The sequence below is a fragment of the Chelon labrosus genome, assembly GCF_963514085.1.
Source record: "Chelon labrosus genome assembly, chromosome: 3".
NCBI lineage: Eukaryota > Metazoa > Chordata > Actinopteri > Mugiliformes > Mugilidae > Chelon > Chelon labrosus.
Genome location: NC_140339.1, coordinates 27,882,889 through 27,906,780, shown reverse-complemented (window position 1 = coordinate 27,906,780; position 23,892 = coordinate 27,882,889). Strand labels below are relative to the sequence as shown.

The window sequence follows — 23,892 nt, the reverse complement described above, 5'->3', positions numbered from 1 at the left end:
AGTTTTAACCACATCCTGGCTCCATGTGCATACTGTACTTAATGCACAGACATGACAGTGGTAGCAATCCTTTGCATCACATTCTTCACATGTGTGTTCTGTCAGTACAATGTACCATTTTAAACAAATGTGGAACAACTTGGCTTAATTGCAATTTCAGCGGAAGCTGAGTGGGCTCTACAATTTAATATTTGTGGGGTTTAGCACTACATTGTAAACAACAAATATTTATTAAAGAGTCGACTACAATTAGCTGATGCTCACCACTTTCCTCATGAATTCAGATGAACTCTGATCCAAAAACTGAGAGACACAAAACCGTAACTACTCATTCATATCCAATTACTCCTGTTATTCCATCAACAGTAAATGAGAGACTTAATGATTCCCAACAAGTGCTTTAATCATCACATTCGGGCTACATACACATTAGCATTCACAATTAGTTTTTTTCTGCTACATTAGAGAGCCAACACAACAAGTAAATGAAATGAACAGAGTAACAGTTTGATTAAAAACATGGTCTGAACCTGTGTGGTAAAAAGAGAAACTGGTTTTGTACTGTAAGCCAAGCCACTATGAGTAGTATTTTCATCTGAAGCACCATAAACTTTCTAAGTTATTTTTTAATGTTCCTGACTGCCACAGATTCATGGCTTAATGAATCCTTAGTCACACTCATAACTCTAGTTTTTCCATATGCTATGGTTGAATAGGGGGGCCTCTTCATCTCTGACAAACATTCATTGTCTGCTGACACATTGCTACTCGTGCACAAGTACAAGAGTGTGACCAGATTTAAAACAAATCTGAAACTCTGGCATACTGCAAAATACAGAGACATTTCCCAGGAGGTGATTATCTTAAATCTGTGAAGTATTTGGAAAGGGCTTGAATGGAAAGTGACATTTAAAAGTCAGGTAGGACTACTAGTACAGATAGAAACAGATGTATATTGGCACACATGCTTCCCATGACTGTCTAAGGATGGTTGTCGAGGCCCTTGCATTCATGATGAAGAGGCGCACTGTATTTTTTAAAACAGTATCCTGAGAGAAATCCCAGCTATTGGCTCAAAAGGGGGTTCCTCAAGCAGTTCCAGCGGAAAATGTCAGTGAGGTGCCAAAGAGAGCATGACTGATGCGCGACTCAGAGAGCGCATAACCAAGGGGAGCACACGTAAATATCTCTCCAAAGCCTGGCGTGACAGGATGAGATGGCTGCAACATACAAATTAAGTGGAGATGGAGCTGACAAGAGAGATGCCTAGGTGTTATAATGCAACACTTTCAGAACCACGGACAGCTCCTGACAGTTTACGTGGCAAGACGAAGGTTTCTTCCATCTCCCTCGAATAGCTTGAAGCATATTTTAAAGTGTTATGGCAAACCAGGTTTTGCATCTCTGGCACCGTTCTGGTAATGCTCATTATGATTATGGCCAGCATTTCACAAATTGGTTAAACATCTTGAGAGGTTGGGCTTATGATGGCACTAGGGAAAGGTAAGTAGATCTCTTACATTGTTTGAGTTTAAATGGATGGGGAAAGTATTGTATCTTTCAAACTAATGTTGTTGGTATAGAGAATGGATGGATAGACGGGACAAGGGACAAGTTCTTAAGAACATTCCTGAAATGTTGTTGGCTATATCACTTATTTAAAATAACTAGTTATTATCCTTACCTGTCTGGGCAGGGGTCCATGTTGCACTCTTTGAGTTTCGGTGTAGGTTTGGTGTTTTCAGGATAGCTGTTACAGTGGTCCTCAGCCACAGTTTGGTTGGATCTGATGTCTGTGCATTCTGCAGAGTTAAGCTGATAGCCTGGGGGGAGGAAACCAGGCACACTGTTTAAAACTATCTTACAGATACAGTATACAGATGTACAACAACTGGTCATCCAAAACCTTTAAAAGTGTTAAACCACTATGAAACTAAATAGATCTCTGTTAACAGTTACTATTGACTCAGTGATGTTCACCTTACCTCCTCCACAAGTAACCGAACAGGGGAAGAAGTCAGTTTCTCTCCACTGGTACCTAATTGGTTGGTAGAATAGAAACTGAACAACTGGGACCTTGGAGCCTCCATACTTCATCTGAACAGCATGTAGGGTAACAGAATAATAGATAATGCATTATGTTAAGAAGTGGAGGGTACAAGAGACTATACACTAGGGGAGGCCAGCAGAAGAAAGCAGAATGAAGTGAAAAACGGCAAAACAGAGGATACCACAGTGGAGAATCAAAATATTTATTAATTTAAATGAATGCACTATGATCTAAAGAAGTGGTTTGTATAATTGATGTGAGAAGCAAAGTTAAAGACAAACACCACCCTGAAATTTTGGGTTGAGGATAAGCAGAAAACCTCAAATCTTTCTTTCAAGTTTTTTGAAAGGGATATTGATAAGATTTGGTCTTGTGGATTAAACTACTAAGTGAACCCTCTATACGCTGGCCTGTCACTCATGGTATTATGCCAACAATGTAGCTATAATAGCATTCTGTAACGTACAACATCCCTCAGCATGGCTACGTAACAGTAACATATCCTAACAATATCAATGTTGACATTGCTTCTGACTGAAATTGATTCTGCACACTTGGTATAACAATAATGTGTTGATACAGCATCTGTTTACCATCTGGAGGAGTGAGAATCTGTAGAAGACTGAATGGGTATTGGTTTCAATATGAACAACAAATCTTAAAAAAAAAAAAAATAATCATCTGTGTATCAGATACAACTGTAGGCAATCAAAGACTTGGATTATATCCGTAAGATTGCCGATATCAACAGTAATACTGACTTGATACCAGTATATATATATAGTATATATAGATAAATGTTATATGTTATGGAAATAAGATGCTGAAAACGTTCTTGGTGCATTAAGCTGTAAATTCCATTGGTTGACACTGGTCAAAATATAAAGCTGTTTTTTTTTTTTAGCATAATGTGTCATGATATGTTGTAGTGTCACCTCAGTTGCAATCCTGTTTGATTTTCTTTGCATTTTCTGTTTCTGTTCTGGAAGTTTCTCCCTTCTTCTTCTACTTCCTGTGTTTTCCCTCTTTAATTACTTGATTGGTTTCTCCTTGTGTGCTCCGCCCTCATTAGTGTCACCTGTGTCAAGTCCTTTGTGGAGTTACCCCTGTTTCTGTTACCTCTGTTTAGTTCCCCGCTTGTTCATGTACCCACGTGTTTCCTAGTGTTTCTGCTCAGCTCCTTGTTGTTCGTGGTTTCCTGAGTTTTGTCTTGCTTTTGTTTCTTTGGATTACCCTGCATACCCTGCGGCGCTTTTTGTTCATTTTTAGTGAGTCATCATTAAATCTACTTTGAATAGCTCATCCTGCTTTTTCTGGATTGCGTGTGTCCTGTTTACCTCCTTGCTACACATCATAACATCATTAATAAATGCAATCAAAAGACCAAAATCATCACTGTCATTTTCTCCCTCTTAGTACTTTTCAACTACCTGTGCTGTCTGCGTCACTCAGCCACAGCTCTGTTGTTTTATACAAAACAACATATTAAGTTGAGAAGACTGGCATGGGGGTTAGGGTTAGCATACCTGTGCTGTACATCGCATCAGGCTTTGGATGCATGCACCATACTGCTAGTTCGATACATGCATTTGTTTCTTTTGACCATTTAAAATTATAGTATGGCATGGTTACTTGTAGAATGGAGTTGGAATGTAGTTGCAGTTACACAAAATATTTTTTTTTCTTGTTCTGTAAGACACCTGACTGTGTAAATCTTCCTCCAAGTACTTGTCTTTCATATAAGTGGAACATAAAACGGGTTGTGGAACTATAGCATAAGTACTAAAATTACAACTACAATAAAAAAAATCTACACCGATATAGCAGGTCTCTTCAACAGTGCTATAAATGGCACTGCTGGGAAACAACCACACAGTCTCATTAAAACAATTCCCTCCATTGTCAAATATTATGCAAGAGACTGATTTATTTTTTAGGTGCAGCTCTTGTATCTGTGCTCAAAATGTGTACATCAGTAGCCAAAGGGTGTTTTGCTGTGAACCCAGGCTTGCCCGCTTTCCTTTGCTTCACCTTTATAATGAAATCAGCTTTGAGTGGGCCCTGTGTCCCGAGTGTCTGCCTGTCAGCCCCTCTTTGAAAATCCAAGGAGGTATTGCCTATCACATAGGAGCCTGAAGACACCAGACTGATCTCCTCCTCCTTCCCCTGAAGAGAGTCGGCTTCGATGACTGAAGGGAAGACAAAGCAAGAAGGACATTTTATATTTAAATGTAACCTTTATGAGAAATGCAAATGCACGCAATATAATGAGAAAGCATGAGGACACTGGGAATGAAATGCATTGAAAAAAAAAAACTGTTATCTAATACAAAAATATGGAGCATCCAACAAGAGATCTAGAGTGCAGTGGGATTCAGACATCTTCAACAACAATCAATGTAGAAAACACAACAGAAGTAAAAGGAATCAAGAAAACAGAGTGTAGAAAGAAAAGCCCGAATCAAAAATAATACAAAAGGGGAGACAGGCTATCTCATGTAGTTATTACAGTTAAGGTAAGCACAAAGAAGAATGTGTGTTGTTAAGTACCCACAATTCAGGAGTCAAGAGGGAAATATTTTGAGTATATTGTAAAATAAATCATTGTTTTCTTATTCACTGTCACGGCGGCAATGGACTCCCACTGCAGTCATGCCCCCCTCGACAGCCACAACCCGGGAGAGATGGAATGTGTGATTCCACTAGTGTATTTTAGGTCTGTCACAGGTTCTTCCAGGTGGATGCATCCGGAAAATTTCCAAACTGAATAGTCACAGGGAGGCGTCTTCTGATAAACCTAAAACCCAGATGTCTTACAGACTTGTAATGAAATTCATTCCACCTGCTTGTATCTGCAATATCCTTTTAGTCACGGCCCAAAGCTCATGATCACTGAACTATATGTCAGGAGCTTTGCCTTCAGGGTCTGTTTAGTCTGTCCAGTACAATGCCTTAACTGCACCACACAAACCTGCCTGTCAATCTTACCCTCACTGTTGAACTTCAGGGACTCCTTCTTTTGACAAGCGACACAATGCCAAACTGAGGGAGCAGGTTATTCTTTAGGAGTATTATGGCCTCAAGCTTGGAGCTGCTAACAAATTTTCATGCTAAACCCGTGGATCTGTGAAACATAACCCAGTGTAACCCAAATAGAGGGCTTTTCCGCAAGCTTATGTCGATGAAATCATAAATGACTGGAACCATGACAAGAATATCCCACTCTCCATCTTTCAGCGCCCCCCTAGCTGGCTGAGGTTGCCCTAAATCTAACCCTCTTGCAGGGCTGAACTACCAGAACCGCGTCGCTGCACCTGCAATTTCAAGGGAAGAAATAGGAAAGCAAAGGAATTGATTAGACCTAATTCTTCATTCTAACCCTGTCTGGACTTTGCTTAATTATACAAGCCAGTCTAGTTGTATTTGCCTGCTTCATTGAAGCTTGTTTCCTAGAGCAAACTGCTAAGAAATACTTGCAGGCATTTTAGTTATTAATTCTTGTCTGTTTTCAAAGTGTGACTGTGATTGCAAATACATCCTTTTATATGTAGCCCTAATAACTTCTGGGGCCTCAGTAAGTTAGAAAGCAATTCTATATCCACTGCCAAGATACTAATGAGTTTTACAGCTCCTGACTCTGTTGAAAGAGCACCAACTCTGCCTTTGGCTCTGGCCCCGGATCATTCTAGCCTAACACCAAACTGATAGTGATTGTACTCATGCATTCTGAGAGAAGGACAAAGAGAAAAGAAATGGTCAGAGTGTGGCCATCATTTGTCCTTCCAGTCATAAAGAGAGATCTCTAAGGATCTCAGTAGGCTGACAACAATTTATACTGTTGACAAAAACAGAACAAAATTGTGTTTTCTGACAACTGACCTTTCTCTATCTGGACTTCTTTCATTTTAAAATCTGAAATCTACAATAACAAGACATACATATTCCATAAGAAGATTCAAAGCATATTAACAATTTATTTAAATTTGATAATAATACCTGTTTCAGAGCAGATATATCTGACTGAAGTGTCCTAGTAAGCCATGGCAGAGAAGGCCTCGGCACAAAAGCAGGAAGTCCTCTAAGGAATTCAGCAATCATTAACACACCTGTACTTTTCCTATTATGACAATTCATCATGTCTGCTGTGAAAAAAGGGTCTGTTAAAGTTTTCACCCAAAGCTTTCATGCTTTGGAACATTTTGGTACAGCCCTCGCCATACGAAAAGAAGTCATTCACAATCACAACAGCCTGTGTAAGGAGGACCTTGTGTTGCCAGATGTGAAAATATGATTAGACCTTTGATAACATTTGGTTTCAGAGGAGTTCATGAACTCAGAGGCTGGGTAAGCCAAGCTGTAAATCTGTGCTTGATTTCGTCTTATTTATGGTGGTCCCTGTCTCCCCTCAGATTCTCTCTTGTGTCCCCTCATCCTCCAAACAACTGATGAATCATCTGCTAAAGCAATTCTTAGTTCATTCCTCTATTCAGGACTATCTAACAAAGCACACAGAGGACAGTAACTGATCAGGGCTTTATACTATGTACTGTATTAAGAAGTTAGGGCTTCTAGATATGCACTGCATTAATAATAATATGATATTGCACTCCTGCAATAAAATAGGTCAGGAAAACCTAAATGACACAAGAACACACTGGAAATACTGTAAGGATGTCAATGACAGGGATTAGGCTATACATAGTTATTTATTAATTCACATATTTTTTTTATTTTTGGGATTATTTAGTACTCAAAGGAAACTATCCACAGAAGACATTTAGACCTTCTCTATGACAAAATAAGGGGTGCAGTTTGACAGCTTACTCACTGGACATTGGACAAACAGGAACTCTTCACTGTGTCTTAGACAATGTAGAGTACACTTAGTTGTACGTCACTTTAATGGTCACAAGAGCAAAAGTTAAGACTGCAGTAGGGCTTTATGTATGCGCATTTTCAATTTAACCAAATAACACATCTGCTATCACAAAATCCTGTACTCAACTTTACAAATGCACCAGACCAAAACAGCACTAGAGTTCACACCTAACTGTCCTTTACATTCATTTGATGCTTTTGACAAATATGACTTTGATTTACTCTGTGCATATACATTAGTAACCATCTAATTTATTTAGAACAGGTCTTTCACTATAAGAAATACTTATCATAGCAATAGGTCTATCAGAAGTCCATTTCTGACTGGGTCCAAACTTATTGGCCATGAAAAGAGTTCCACCACTAACCCAGATAATGACCGGTCCCACCCTAGACACGGAGACTCCTGTTTCTTAAATGGTCTCATTACAATCTTTTAGTATCGCTGGCATCAAACAGCAGTATAAATAATAATAATATTAAAAAAAAGGAAATTGGGGAAATTGTTTGAACTGCATCAATCACGTTCGCTATGTGAAAAAGCAAAAGTCTGCAACAGAAAAAGAAAACAAAAAAAATTATAAAAAATAAAATAAATCAGAATGCATATTGCACATACTGGAGCGAGGTAGGAATTCTGCTAAAACAAAATAAAATAGATTTTTTTTCTAAACTTTTGAGGAAATGTTTGATAGGATTTAAGTCTGGAGATGGTATAGTAGCCAAGTTAACACCTTACACTCTGTTCTGCTTGACAAAACATTTCTGATAATTTTTTCATCCATCTGAATGAAGAGACTCTCATCAGGCAGCATCACACCGCCTGTTGTCTTCATCATTGTTGCTATCTAGCCCTCCTGTTAACAATGCACACACACAACTGGCCACAGACCAGGCCACCTTCTTCCATTTCTCTAACATGCAGGTCGACAACTACACAACCAATATACGTGCCAAACTGAAGAAGTATGTGTGTTCTGACAGCTTTCTATTGTGACTAGTATTAACGTTTTCATTTATTTGTTCTACAGTGTTCCTCTCATTGGTTCACAGGTTTTCCTTCCCTGGACAACTTTTGGTAGGTTCTAAACAACGCATACCGGGAACACGCCATGAAAGCTGCACTCTCTGAGATGTTTTGACCCAGTTGTCTAGCCACTGGCCATTGTCGTTCAGATCTCGAAGCTTGCCCACTTTTACTCCTTCTTTCAAGGAAGTATGTCCTCCCTCACACAGTATATCCCACCCCCTTGATAAGTCCCAGCATATGTTGTACTGAGATAATAAATATTATGGACTTCAACCGTCAATGGTTTTAATGTTTTGGTGGATTACTGTATGCATGTGAATACTGTATCAGATGGATGTGTCTTAATCACAATTCAACACCAAGCTAATGGAAAACAAATGTAGAGTAATATGAAGTGGGCAGGCTTTAAACATACAACAGGTCAGAGTGGACTAATCTGCTTCACTCACCTATCGTATCAGAGCCTTTGGCACTGAGTCTGAAGAAGCGGCTTCCCTCTGGCACCTCCAGAACTGTCTTCAGAGCTGTAGGCAGACACAAGGTGGAAAAGGTTTTATTTCAGCATGCTAAGGAGAGGTGAATTTAATTGAGACTCACATCAAGATCCATAAAGAGGAAATATTTTGGGGGAGAAGCTATAGCTCGGAGGCATTTGTCTCTTAACGTATGCTGCCAAGTGGTCAGTGCAGACAGATACACTTACAGACAGCTAAAGTACACTTATATAGAATTTAGGCTGTTTTCTCTTGTGTTGGTGAGGAACAAAACAAAACTAAAAGAACAAAGAATACTGGACTTTGTCAGGTGGTCAGAAAGATTACTAAATTTATGGTAGTATCTCTCCATATCTTGAATGCGTAGGGAGGCAACTGTTGGCTATAATGCACTCTATCAGAAAAAATATACTAAGTTTTGTCTTTCCAAATTAATAATGTAGAAGGTATAAGCACATGCTTGAATTAATAATAATAACAACATATTTGACCTATTGCCAGAGCCACAGTACTGAGCCGGAACAGTGGGTTCTCACAGACTGCAGTGTTACCAAACATGTTACTCTATTGCACATGCCAAAACACTCCACAACAAAACCTGCATGGCCAACTATTCTGCCGCAGCAGCTATAGTTACAACAGCTGTGGATCAATGATCACTGCTGTATATCTAAATGATCAAATGTGCGCTGCTACGTGTCAGTGGGCTTTGTTTATTGTCAATCACGAGACTGCATTCTGTCAGGTCATGAGGTCACAACACAGAGCTAAACCACCTGAAGAATAACTGTGGAAGGATTTCTGTTTTTCAATCTGAAAAATACAAGGGGCCTTTCTCCATCTATGGTTAAGTGAGTAAGCAAGTATTAGAATGGTGAGACCTTTATAGATAACTGGTGTGTTAATTATATTTTATAGTTTTTTTCTCTTGTAGCACCAAAGAGAGCTGAGCTCAAATAATTAAAGGTGTTCTGTTCTGGCTTTAAGCCAAACATTATTGTGCTTGGAAACTGCAGCATGAGTCTCCTGGATCTGTAAACAGGCTTTAGGATAGACATTACATTTTCTAAATGCAGCAAGAACTGATAAATAGAAAAGTCATGTATAATGGATGAAGAGGAACAAAGGTTGTACTCTGGGTGCTCTTCTCTCTTTGGACATTAAAGTTGAGGTCAAGGCAGAGAACAGTGAATCTTTAAAATTGAATGTAAAACATAATGAGTCTGATGGGTAGAGTTGTTTGGGCCAGTAGCTGTAACACTTGCCTAAGCAACTATACAGACTCCTCAGTGCTCTGATATAACACGCCCATGCAGAGTAAAAGTGTTCTCAAATAGAGAAAGAAACTCTTTCGCTTTATTTTTTCAAAGAAATTCCACCACTGTGACACATTCAGCCGCTATGCTCTCTATAGTCAACGGGAGTCAGTGAGATGGAGACTCAGAAACATCAAGCTTCTCACTGTCTGCAGGGTGAACACTGTAAATATTGAGAGAAAGGATGCTGGTGGGTAACATTTCTCCCTTTGTTTTGATTCAGTTAATTTCAGTTCAGTTCAATTCAATTTGTTCCTGTTTCTTTTTATGCTATATATATTTATTCTTGTTCTTCCGTACACTTTTTGGACACTAACTAGTGCCACATAGTTTGGCCTACAGGAAGCATTTAAATGTCAAACAGCTTTTTGAGGGGAGGTTTGCTATTATTTTACTTTTTAATATCCTTTAAACTTTTAAAATGATTCAACTTCTTTTTCACCATTCTTTTTATAATGGATTTTAATGGGTGGAATGTTCAAATCCTCTTCAAACCTACTCCTCTTTCAGCTTTAACCACATCGGCGTACTTTCAGCTACAGACACCACTGAAACATCTTACTGGTCAGCAGAAATTGAACTTTTAAACTTTTAGACAGTTTTCTGAAATCTTTTTCGGTTTAGGAGTTTTAGTTTTTAGGTCTTTTCAGTCTCTCTCTAACTTTAGAATGGTCACGATGTAATTAAGACGACTGAAAATGTAAATAGATAGAAGAATTTAGGTTTTACTGAAATCTACACAAAAGATGATGCTGTTAAATGCATGAACACATATATGCTGTAAATATATCTTCTATTCTGTACAGACATCAGGAAACATCTTTGCACTTTTTTACATGATGTTTCACTTAAAGAATAATGTTGTGAACATTAGGTATTGGTGGTTTTGTTCATTTTAAAATAATGTTAAGAATCCCAGTTAGCAATGAATACCGTCCTTGCCAGTATTTTCCATATAATTTCACCCAACAAACTGAAATGATGTTTAACTGATTAATATTCACCTCCAAAAACACCTTCTCTGTTTCTCACTCCTTGCACTGTGTTATTTTGCACTGTGTTATTTTATTATATTTAACAAACTCCAAGCAAAGACGGAAATAGAAATACTGAGAAAGTACCGGGCAAAAATACAGGGATGAATTTCATCGCTCGGCCAGTGATGCATCCGTGTTCTAGCTCTATCTGGGTGTGGATGGACTTGCGCTGCCAGATGGTATTTTAAAGTCCAGATTTGATAAAGAAATGCTAGTTCATGACAGAAGAGCAGGACACAGTTGAGGTGGCTCCTGGAGGCACTGACCAGCTGAGCAAGAACTGACAGAGATTAGACTCCAAAGATATAGAGATATTCGGCTTTAGTGCCACCCACTGAGCCTTGCTTGGTGGAAGCAATGCATTATATGTTTTGTCTACAGATATGAAAACAGCAAAGATATTTTAGACTTGAAGGTGTATCCTCTAAAATGACCTAGTAAGCTCAATAGACAGCCAGGAGGTGATGCACTGAATAACATTTGGACTGGGGACATGGGGACATAGGTACAAGGTACAAGGTTAAAAGTCCGCCATGTTGAATGTTGATGATTAGCTTAGAGAAGCTTGTAATCATTTTGAAGTCTGGTTGTGAGATACCTACTTTGGTCTGGTGTCAGGCGGGGCAGGATTTGTCCTCGAACCAACTGGCATGTGGATCCATCGCCGCCGCAGACGCCACAGTTATCCTCCCTGGCTCCACTGGCCAGCTGCCGATCACAACCCACCTCCTACACACCAATCAAACATAAGGATCTGGGGCTGAGTAACTGATGAAAAGATGCAGTATACATATTAATTTATAAAACAAACTTCCATAAAGTGGAGATGAGAAGATCAGAGTTACAAAAATAAATGGTTACTCTGACAAATGTCTTTGTCTGAGGAGTGGTGTCTTCTCTCAGGCCACTCCAAACATGCCCTTTTACACAACTTCTCCACACCAACCAAAGAGACTTGCATGTACAATGTACAATTTACACAGCTCTTACTTATACAGTTCTTACTCATACCATATACCAACACTGTAATTAAATGCTGTCTCAAGTACACTATGGAAAAAAATATACTTTCAAATATGCCATTAGCATTTTGGATTCTTCTCTGGGCAGTAGTCCTAGTGTAGTTGTTGCTGTGCTGTTGCAATCTCTGTGACCATTAGCCCACTCATAGCCACCTACACTATGTATTTTAGTTTTGTGTGTGTGACTAAACACTCTCCATTCCAAAAGTCTGTTTTCCACATAACAAGTAAGTCACCCGAATTTGATTGAATTCACCACTGTTGTGTTGCACCGATCCATAGACACACAGCCTACCCCAGATACTCCATTCTGAGGCTTGTCATGCCCACTAACTGTGACAGGCTAACAAAACAAAGTGACAGAGACACACGCATGCACAGAGAGCATCAAACAACACTGTTCCCTTCCCCTTTACTCCAAGGAATTGTATTTATTTTCTCATTTTCTTGTATACAGTTGGCATTTATGGTGCTGTGTAGTGTATTATTAATCCATACACATCCACCAGAGGAGGCATTGTCCTCATTCCATCTCTGACAACTCCCTGCTACAGCACCACTGCAACCCAACATCCTTTCCTGTGCTGCAGCCTCCGCCATAGGGTGATGCCATTTCCTAATCATGCCCAGTGGCCTCTCTGCGAGCCAGGACCAGCAGCTGCTGCTGTCTGAGCAAACATCCATCTCTCATTACTGCCTGTGTAACGGGCGCATTGTTAGGTGGGTTCTCAGTTTGATGATGGACCAGAGGTAGCCTGAGTAAATCCAGTCTTTCCAGAAATTGCATTTTTGCAATGTGTCAATCTAAGGTCTTTTTCACTGGTCGAATACAAGCTAAACAATCATAACCAAAGTGGAGGAGATCAGCTGTTCTTAGTCCGGAGGAAACAAGCTTCGTTTGAGTGCTTTTTGTTCTTCTTTACCTGGATCTAGTTTCATTAAATGACTCTGCCCATGCTAATGTGAATAAGTTTCAAGTCTTTTTGCTGTTTTAGCCTTCCATCTTCACAAAGAAGAAAACAAATGTATGATACTGTCAGGAGGAATTTTCAAATTAAACTTTATAATAACAGTCTGTACTGAAATTTGCCATTTACTAGCTTATTCCATATACAGTATCTCAACCACATCTCTAATTATATTATTCTGTACTAGACAGGTATTCTACTCATTGTTGCCTCTGTGGCAGTCATATCTTTGGGGAGTGCCAGTAGATTAGTGAGAGTCTTCGCCGTTACCTTAGTTTCAGTAAAATTTAGATTGGAACCAGGGCGACAAATGTCTCCAGAGCAGAGACCAAGATATTTCCCTTACCCCGACTAAAATGTATTCCTTTAGAGTGAAGAGACATCCGACACATTCACACATCCGTTTAGCTTGGAAGACTTGTTGGGTATTAGGGTTGATCCTGAACATCTGGTCGTGTTCTCGGGTGATGTTTTCCCGTTTCCTGTTCATGTTACTTATTAATGCCATCATGTTTTGTTTACTAATTTATGTAGAAGTGCTGAACTTCACTTGAACTTTTGAATTCACTAACTCTTATTTCTACATTTCAGTCATATCAACCTCTGACTGATTGATAACGAGGCCTGTTCTTCGAATACGTCTTATTTACTTAGTAAATAATAGTTTGTAGTACTAAAGCACAATCATAGTTGATGTGTGTGTGTATGATGTATGCCTGCTGGCTTTAGAAGGCCCTGGGCTGATTTTCACTAACAGTTACAAACAGAAACAGACATTTCCACAGATCCAAGACAATAATCCGTTGTTTACAGTAGGTAGAGTATATGTCATAGCTACATAGCCAAGTCCGAATATGCTAGACATACCAACATGTCCAAGACTAGAGCAAGTTCTTTCTAATAAGGAAAAGGCAGCAATGATAATCCATGTTTGTTTTTGCCTCCAATCTAACTCCTTTTTGGACTGGAATACTTCCTCTGAAACTTAGGCTCATCATTGTTTGACATAAAACAGATAGATACTGGTACGTCTGGCCAGCTTGTGAATGTTCACACCATATTTACAACTCTATCATACTGTAAAATACAGAGATATATGTAGTGCTGATGGATGACTGATCAGCATTGTGTGAACTCAATGCTTGAATGGCATGGACATTCATTCAAAGCCCTGCACCCCAGCTTTAAGATATCACTGTATCACGCCTCTAAAAACTGTTATTGTGTAACATAATAGTCTTTGTGTAAGTGTGTTAACTTCTTCAGTCCATTTAAAAGATCATATAGCCTTAATGTAGTGCAATAACTAGGCTGAGCTCACTTCCCTGCCTGATGCTAATTTCAGTTTGTCCCCAACAAAGAAACAAAAACAGTCCTTGTGAATTCATGCTTTATTTCACACTGACTGGTGTAAGCAAGTGTGTGAGGCACTCCTAAAGATGTTTTCTGCTATTAAACAACCGTTGACAGCAGCAGATGCTATCTGAAATTCTGCAGTGCAGCAGACTTGCTTTTGCTTGAGAAAATAATAAAAGCTACAACTCAGGGTTGTGTCAGTGCCATTAAATATGAACAAAAACAAAGAAGATGGGACATAAATAAAAGAAAAGAACTAAGAAAGAACTACTGCAGGTCCACTCCAGACAATCACTGTTCAATTAATGAATCCTTAGTTGAAAAATGTGCCTTGTTTGGGCTCATACAAGGGCCCTCTGTCCTAGAATGTCACCAAACTGTCAGGTCTGAATTTCCCTTGTGGATGAATAAAGTTTATCTAAGTCTAAGTCTAAGTCTAAGTCTTGTTTTGGTGGAATATTCACTTTTTGCATCATTTTCACTCATATGCTGTATGTATTAAGATAAATGATGGAGGAATCTAATCCTACTGACTGGGCAAGATTTGAACTGTAGTGCAGTCCCTTACCTGACACGCTCCACTGATGCACATGTCAAAGGCATCTGCCCGGCATCGCGTTCCGTCCAGCACCTTAGGGGCCAGTTCGACAGTGAGACTTCTGCCTTTGGCCTGGCACAACAGCGCACATGGTGCAGAGGGGTCATAAGGCGCTGGGACCCACTCATAGGTGACACCCTGGTACTTGATATCATTGTGAGCTGAACACTGCTGGGCTCGGAAATCACCAGACTCTGCAGGGCAGTCCTAAAGAGAGAAACAGCAAGGGGTGTCACTACTGTATTGTCATTTGTTATATTTAAAAGTGTATATACATATATCTATCTGACAGTGTATTCTGTTTTGCACTGCATTCAACTTTTTTTTTTGGAAAAAGCTGTTGAGGTTCACCTAGATGAAGATCACTAACTCACAAACATAGATTTGTTTATTTACTTCTACATCCATATAAAGCCAATAGTGATGTTTTATGCACAGATGATTAAACAGTGAAGAGGTGAGGGTCAGTCTGCATGATGCCCAGATTCACCCCTGCTCAGTGGTGGAGCACCAAAGAATAGTTGAAATACTGAAAAGTCTGCTTTTCCTTTCCAGTGGTAACCCTGAGTACATCTGAACCACATGAAATGATCAATACACTGCGTAAGATTTCTTACCAGAATTGGAGAACAATGAGTGTTGGTACACCCATTTTTGTTTCACAACAAAATACAGCACCGCAAGTATAAAATGCAGATTGCTGGCTTAACATAGTGCAGTCTGTGCACCTCAGAGTTAGCAAGCCTGATTAATGGCAAAGAAAATGGCATTGTTAGTACATGTCAAGATTTATTCTTCCACAGTGTGAGTAAACACACAACACAGGGCCACAAACAAGGTGCTGTAATCAAAACTTAAAAAAGATATTTAGTGCCGACAGACTGTAACTAAGATAAACAGGGGCTACATTCTAACACTCTATCTGTGGTAGTAGACACGCTACCCCAGGAAGAACACAACTCTCACAGGAACACTCTCAAAGGGCCATGAAATCTGGCAGTAGCTTTTTAGGCAGGTTACCTCTGACTAAAAGCTCGATGCTGCTGTCTGTGCTGCTGAGCTCTAGTCTGCAAGACTCCCCAGTGTCCCTGCAACAACTCTGCAACAGACACTTTGAAGCCATGCTTCCTACTACCTTTGCTTCCCACTCCTTGCATTTCTCACTAATTTGGTTAACCTCAGAAGTTTACATGTAAGTCACACTCAGAGTCACTCCTCATAAGGATAAGACACCACTATCTGAGTGTCAAACAAACACTGTAGCTGCAAACATATCTGCAACAAGCTGTTATTTAAGAAAATACTGGATTCCATATATGTTTTGGGTGACTCAGTGATTCAGACAAGACTCAAACATCCAGCCTGCCTCGCCATGACAGAAGAGGTAATTTTGCAGAAACAGCTTAACACATCAATGCTTCTTGGGACAGTGCCTAATCTATCAAACACTAGTTCCTTTTGGAGCTGGCGGACTACTGGCAGTGAATAACCCTGTCTTCTTCTTGACTGAAAAGTGGACACAGCCAGGCAGACGTATCGCTCTCTACTGGGTTGCATATCCTTCAGATGCCTATATGGAGTTGACAAATAAGAGCCATGTGAAGTAGAGAGATGGGATACATGCTATCCTGGGTGAGACTGAATGTCCATAATGAATCCAGGCTAAACCACTAAGAGTTGCCTTCATTCTATTTAAAAAAAAATGGTGTCATTAGATAATGACACCAATAAAGTCATTATTTTAACAAGCTGGATGTGTTTTTGTGGAGAGAGCACAGTCCTACTGTACAGCCACCAACACATGCGACCAATGTTAAAGATGGATTATCAAGAAATGATGGAGGGATTCTTCACAAATAACAGACGTAATTAAAGCAGCTGTATAGATGTGCCCTTTATTTATATGGCAGACATACAGCTTATCCAATATTTGTGTCATGACCTGAATTATTCTCAATACTTCAGTGGTCTGAGAGAACATTTGTTGCCTCACAGACCCACAGACACAGTCACTGGACCAGGTCACCAAACATTCCTACATCTGGCTGTTGAATTGCAGATCCTTAACAGTGAGTGGACGGTTAGGGTTTATCAAAGCTGTCTAGTCCTTACTGTTGTTACATCTGTGTGCAGTTGGGAGGCTGAGACTCAGCAGGGGAAAGAGATACCAAGTAATAACAGTGTTTTGTTAGCGGTGGTATTGAACAGTGTCTACACAGAACAAAGGGACAGTTGCAGAAAAGTTTACATGTTGATTAATGTGCTTCAGCTGACCAGCTAGTTAAGAGTCTAGTCTTAAACCTGATGCTAACATTGCAAATAAATGAAAAATAATTTTTAAAAGTATTATTTGGGCAGCTGAATATCAATTTCTGACTAACAACAGCTAAGTTAGCTAAGGTAGCGCTAACATTTGCTTCAGGTACGTCAGCAAGGATATTACAGTTAAATCCATAAAATCCAAGCATCACATATTTATATATATTTTACAGCAGTACCCATCGTAAACCTAGACAACACCCATTACAGTGCATATGCACCATGGGGAAGTAAGCCTGAAAGGTACGACACTAACAGGAGAAAAGGTATAGAATCCAAGCAGCATATCATTCTGAAACAACAGTAGCTGCTCTGGGAATGGTATACCATCACAGCAGGAGTGGCACACCTTACTTTTCATTAAAAGTATCCAGGACAATTACAATCATCAAAGAGAAATTCTAAGTATCTGGCAAACTACTGGGTCGAAGTCGACATTTATAAAATATATATAATATAAACTAAATGTAAAATCTAATATGGGCAATACTCACTCACCATGTTACTGCAGGTTCTGTAGCGGATATTTTTGCCATCACAGTTTCTGCAAAACAAAAAATAATCTCATCACTCACGACATCCAACGGATGACTCAGTGACACTTGAGCCGCATATTAACACAAAACTCTATGAAAACCGCCATCAGTCAAAAGATTTAAACCAGTTAATGTCAGTGATGAAGCACCGTTTTCCACCCCTATTCACAAGATTTGACAGATTATTTTTGGAATGAAAAACCCTTTTAGTGATAGTATCTCTTTTTCTGAATCTCTACCTTCGGGTAATCATTCCACTGGAGCATAGAGATTATTATCTCACTTAACAGCACCTCCTGTGACCTCCAAAGCCTTTTCCTTCAGGGGAACAAAGTCTGTAACTTGTGAGTGAAACAGAGGTTTTAATTCTTTTCATATGTTTATTTGATGGTGTTTATTGGTAGCTTACCTTTTTACCTTAATTGTGTGAAAATTAATATGAAGATTTAAAAGCAAATTATGCATTAGTCATGTAAGTTGTGAGTTTTGTCTTTACTTTCCTATTTAGAATACTGACATTTGAGTTGCCTTAAATTGTATTTAATTTGTGGATCATTCCACAGATACTTGATCAGTTTGGAACCTAGTGAATTTGGAGGTCAGGTCAACACCTTCTGCTGTTTTTCATGTTTTTTTAGTTGTTCCTTTTGTGCGTGTTTTATGTGATCCACTTAGTCCAACTTGGGGTTAGGGTTACCCCAGTTCATGTTTACAAGAGCTCTACCTTTCAGTAATAGAAAGATGGAGTCTGATGTTTTTCTACCTATTGCTAGTCAAGATGCTTTGCAGTCACAGTGTCTAATTTAACATCTCAGTCACACAGCACACACACTTTCAGACACCAGTGCCGTGCGCTTGGAGCAACTTAGTGTCTTGCTGAAGGTCACTTTGGCGTGTGTTCCATGTACTAGGGATCGAACTGCTTACCTTCGTAGACATTCTGCTTCAACTATTGAGCCACAGCCACCTATCACATGACCATCATGTAATAGAGGTCAAATCTACACATGAAACACCATGAAATTTCTTCATGGTGCTGGTCTTTCTCATCCAATTTATTACATCTTGAAACAGACATAGTGGTATAAAAAAATAAATAAATAAAGGAAAGCAGCTGGGGAGTCTGACGAGACCAGTGAAGCCAGATGTATGATTGCGTGCCACCTTGGACACTACTGTCGTAGCCAGTAACCTGACGTGCACCTACCCTCTTCCTTCTGTGTCCTACACACCATGTACTCTTATATCTTTTCTGTGTTTCAGTTAAAGTAACTTTTGATCAAATATTTGTTAATTTCAGCTCCAACCTAAGCTGCTGAGAACCTCAACACAGCTGTCTATTCGCTGTAGTGTTTTAGTGTTGTAATAACAGAATAATGCTGACACACCAGTGCACACTTTTAGCCGCATGCCCCCGTGGAGTACGCACTACGTATTCGTTCCATGAGTATAAACCAAATCTAAGAGTGAGCAAAACTGTCCATAAAGCTGGAACAATGAGCTGAAAGATTCTAAAACACTCAGACGAGCTGATAAGTGACAAGTACTCATATGAGTTAGGGGAACACTGGGTGCAGCTTTACAGGTTGATACAGTATGCCTTCATGAGCTAGCTGGTGTTTCCAGGTACTTACTTACAAGTTTCCCAGAGAAATTTCAGCTGTGCCACGGATGACAAAGTGGGGCTGAGCTGCAGTCAGACAACGTTGACAAATGCATCGTCAGGAAGCTATAGGATGATGCCACAGGACACAGACTGAAATAGACTGTGATGACTTCCTGAACAAGCATTACAGCACAGCAAATTGCTGAACAGAGACAGACTGTCAGCGGGAACAGACAGCTCAATTGTGAGTTTTAGAAAACAGATTAGAAACTCAGTCACTTCTTGTGTTCAGTCAGTCTGAGAACAATAGAGAATACCCCTGAGCCAGACCTGTCTGCTGTCTTCCAAGTATCTTTTCTAAATCTGCCATTTTCCAGTTCTGACGGATAATTCGGGTTACAATGTCATCATAACGTAAAAATTAAAGGCACCAAATCCTACAAAAATGTCAGATGAAAACTAGCTTAAAGCCTGTATGGCTGGTGTTCATACGTTCTTTTTGATTCAGAGTAGGTTATTTTATATGACTGTAATAGATTTAAACAATAAACAGTTGGCTGTTGCCTGACAAACCTGGAGGATTGTTTGCAGCCCAATTAAACATTTAACAGGATATGATTCTTGACCTGTTTTGCGATTACTTGCGATTACTGATAACAACAAAGCAGGATACCCCTTCTTTGAATATCTGGTGGCATGAAAAAATGTGATGCGAGTTTAGCAGATTTGCAGCCCTATAAATATTGAACGTTTTAATCATTAAACAGTCTCATCACCACCCTGGCAGTGAGCACCAGCTCCAGATCTCGTGCTGGATGCTAGATTATTTTATGTTTCTCCAATGATCCGATGTTTCCATATGTCCAATGTGCTGTAAAGTAGTGAAATGATGTTAAATGTTAAGTAAGGTTTACCCTCCGTTGAGGCAGCGTCGTAGAGAGTAGGACGCTCCTCCCCCGCATGTTCGAGAACAGTCGCTCCAGGGGCCCCAGGCATCCCAGCCGATGTCCGTGTCTTCATCTGAGCGGGTCGTCCTGGATGCCTAAAGAAAGACATATGACAGCAAAGGTCACATTAATGTGCTCACTTGTTTGTAATGTTTCTTCAGCTTTCTACAATCATGTTTTTCAATACCTGTTTAAAGAATTATATTTTTGTCACTGCAAGATGAATATTGACCATACCTGCTTAATAAATTCCTTTCAGACCCTTCTTGACCAGAAGCATGAATGAGCAACACTAGTATTGATACTTTGTTGTACAGTAACTAGACTAACTAGGTGGCCAGTCAACCGCATTAATTAACCACAGGGGCTGTGGCTCAGAAAGTAAAGAGGCTGCCACTAATCCTACTGATCATAGTGATCCCTGATGTTTCCTGCCATGTTACATTTGTAGTCTTTTAGTCTTTTCGTCTTGACATTTATGGGAAGGATTGGGGTCAACTTTGCTCGCAGCATCAAGTGCAGTCATCAGCTCAGATGTCACTTTGGTTTATGATCAAGTCAGACATGATATACAGTATGTGATGTATGTTGTAGCGATGTGGTTATGATCTATAACAAGCAGTGTAAAAAATTATGATAAATAAATTATTATCAGCAGCTTCCACCCAAGAGGGAGGTTTGATATCTGTTTTTTTCATGTGAACTTGGAAATAGTCTACTCTTTTTGTTGACCAATGTTGGGCAAATTACTGTCCTCCACCTGCATGCAGTCACCAAAGCTAAAGTTGTGTGTAAAGTAGCTGTTGATGGTAAATACCTCCAAAGAATTGTCTGGCTGGCTCATGTACATCAATGTCTTATTTTCACTTTTACACATTTTTACAACAGATGCAAAACCACAAGTGAGGTTATAGACTTCTGGGAAGGCTTCTCTGTAGACACTGAGTTTATACACATTCCCTTTTCCTGACAAGTAATGACTCATTTGCTAGCAGAGTGGAAGGATTCCATTTTTCTTGTTCAGTACTGAGCAACACTAAGACTGTATGTGTTTGTTTTAATATGTTTTAAATAGTATCACTATCGGATCACTTTATCACAGTATTTTTGGTTGACAGCTGGAAAGAGCAACAAACTTCAGGTATGAAGAAACACTCAAAGACAAAGCTTAAATTATCTACTCTAATTTATTATAGGCTAAAGGCTAAAGGCTAAATCCCAGTTAAGAGAACTGACTCAAGAAATGAAGAATCTATAGGCATTACAACTTCCAGTGCATCAAATCAGAATGAGGTAGATTTTTAAACCTCAGTCTTTATTACCCAGTGGCTCATTGTGCAGTATTCACTCTACAATATGGTCTGCTCCATCACACAGTACCTAAAATGTTCACCAAGCAACAGAGAAGAATTTGAAAATCAGAAGTTTCGCTGTGTAGATTAAAGCTTTTTGCTGTTTAGCCACACTAGTGGCTGGGTTTCAGACTGGGTTTTGTAAATCGTCTCAAGACAATTTGTACTGTTAATGATGCTATACACATAAAATTTTATTTAACTGAATAGTGTCATTTCACTAAAATGTCCAGCCCACTCAATAAACAACATCTTCCATACTGATAACACTCACCCTTCCCTCTCACTTTGAATTCTCTTCACAAGACCAGTTGATATTACTTATAATAATGTTTCATATTTTAATTCAGTGTATTAAATATGTGAGTAAATGGTTTGGTTAACAGTAGACTAAAAGTGTATGGGTTAGTGATTTTAGAATATCACTCTCCTGATAAAGTGCGCCCTCTGTCTCATCCTTGCACCATCTCATTCTGGTGGAGATGAAGACATTGAAGCAAAATATGTAGTGGGACTCCTACTTTGTCCCCGTGTGATCTCTTTGTGGAGGTTTTAAAATTCATACTCTGAAGAAGCCTGTAGAAAGTTTTAAGACATGTGAGTAGACTGTGTGTTGGAAGCTGAACAAGGGAGAATTTGCTGTCCTTGACAGGCCGTTGAGACACTTGGACAAATTGCATTTTGGACCAATCACAGCCTACTATGGTCTACATTGTAGCAACAGTTATTTACATTTCTGGGAAGGTGTATATAGGTTCCAGAGCAGAGAAAGAGAGAAAGAGCACCATCTGTATTTTCTGATAGTATTGAAAATCATATTTTAAGTTTGTCTAAACACATTGGTAGACCATAACATCTGGGCACCCCCAAGTCTAGAGGGGACATCCCTGATGTAGTACTCCTGAGGTAGAGCATCTTCTCAGTTGTATTTCCATAGGCATATTACTTTCTTCATATACCTTATACCACTGATGAAAATGCGAGACATAGCGGCAGAACAGGCACCAGGACAGGCTTCAAGCCTGACAATGTCAACGTATCTAGCTAAAGATGACACAAAACAATTTAAACTAAATGAAACAGTCTTACATAATCCATTGCAAACTTAAAACAAGCCTGACCACACGCATTTGAGCAATTTCTGACTGGTTATGTCTTTCTGTAACACTTGACCCGAAGTATGTGTTCAGTTGCTGTTCTATCTCACCCACTGTCATCACTCTGGGAGCATTTTCCAGAGTATAAAGGAACCCAGCAGTTAGTTGGTGCAGGCCCAAGGTCTTTTTTAAATCAAATTAACTGGGAGCTGAAGTACTACAGAGAGCCACCATTTTACTCTCTGTGGACACTGAACAGTAGCATTACCTCACAGCCTTGCGATACAGTAATCTGTTTTAGGAAAGTAACCCCACAAAGCCTCCATGAACCTCACCCTTTAAATTTCCTCAGCCTTATCTGCTGCGTTAAAAGCTCAGATGAAAGTGAAGGAGTGATGGAGGGTGAGATTTTGATAGGGAGTCGGGGAGGTGGAAAGAGAAAGGTTTTCCTGGCTGTGTGTCACCAAAAATAGGAAAATTGGCTACCCCAGGTCAGTGATGTCACCACAGACCCCGTGGTGCCAGAGAAAGAAGGGATCCCATACTGAAGCAGCATGTGTGTGCATGTGTGGGTGTAAGAGGAAAGAGGAAAACTGAAGCACAGTGAAGCACTTATGGAAAATACTTTAAGTGTGGGAAGGAAAGAACTGAGCTTTCAAGAGTGATTTAAATGCATGTATTTCGCCCAGTGTGTTCTTGAATCAATAGGCAATACATGCATTTATACAACTGTAAATGTGGAGTTTACATTTGTGTGTTTTTTTTCCTGGAGAATTGATAAAGCTGGCCCTCAACGACAAGAATTGTTCTTGTGTCAGTAAAATTCACAACACAGGAACAAACTCTAATTCCTCTGACAGTATTATTTATGCCTGGTCAACCAGAATTAACATTTCTGACATGCCTCTGCAGGTTTCATTTCACCCTGCCTCCCAGGCCTGGATCACTGACTGACATTAGCTAGCAGAGAAAACATTTTACAGGCTACAACTTCATTCCACCACATCCACACAGATACATGTGTCTCAGACTTTAGTTCTGAAATGGAACTAGATATTCTCTCGCTTTTCTATGCCTGCTGCATCCAAAGAGACAGGCTGACTGACTAGAGGGGAATTAGACACGTTAGCACTCCACTAATAGGATAAAACCACCTTTTGTTGTCAGGCTCAACTGGCCAACAGCCATCACAGACCTCCAACAGTAATAACATCGGCATGAGGAGAATCTGTCCAGCCATGGCTTTTTTGGCCCTGATAGCCAGCCTATTGTGTGAGGCCTGCATG

General features: G+C 39.6%; 1 protein-coding gene across 1 annotated transcript in view; it reads right to left on the bottom strand.

Annotated features, from left to right (window-relative positions):
- Positions 1-7,659: 7,659 nt before the first annotated feature.
- Positions 7,660-23,892, bottom strand: part of LOC311486161 (ADAMTS-like protein 3) — a gene marked incomplete at its 5' end in the record, with an annotated part of 47,142 nt that continues 30,909 nt past the window's right edge. Inside the window, 5 exons of the mRNA XM_084541922.1 lie at positions 7,660-8,482; positions 11,408-11,534; positions 14,720-14,956; positions 17,567-17,612; positions 20,125-20,252. Coding sequence (XP_084398048.1) covers positions 8,400-8,482; positions 11,408-11,534; positions 14,720-14,956; positions 17,567-17,612; positions 20,125-20,252 — 621 coding nt within the window. The 3' untranslated portion in view covers positions 7,660-8,399. The remainder of the gene's footprint in view (positions 8,483-11,407; positions 11,535-14,719; positions 14,957-17,566; positions 17,613-20,124; positions 20,253-23,892) is intronic.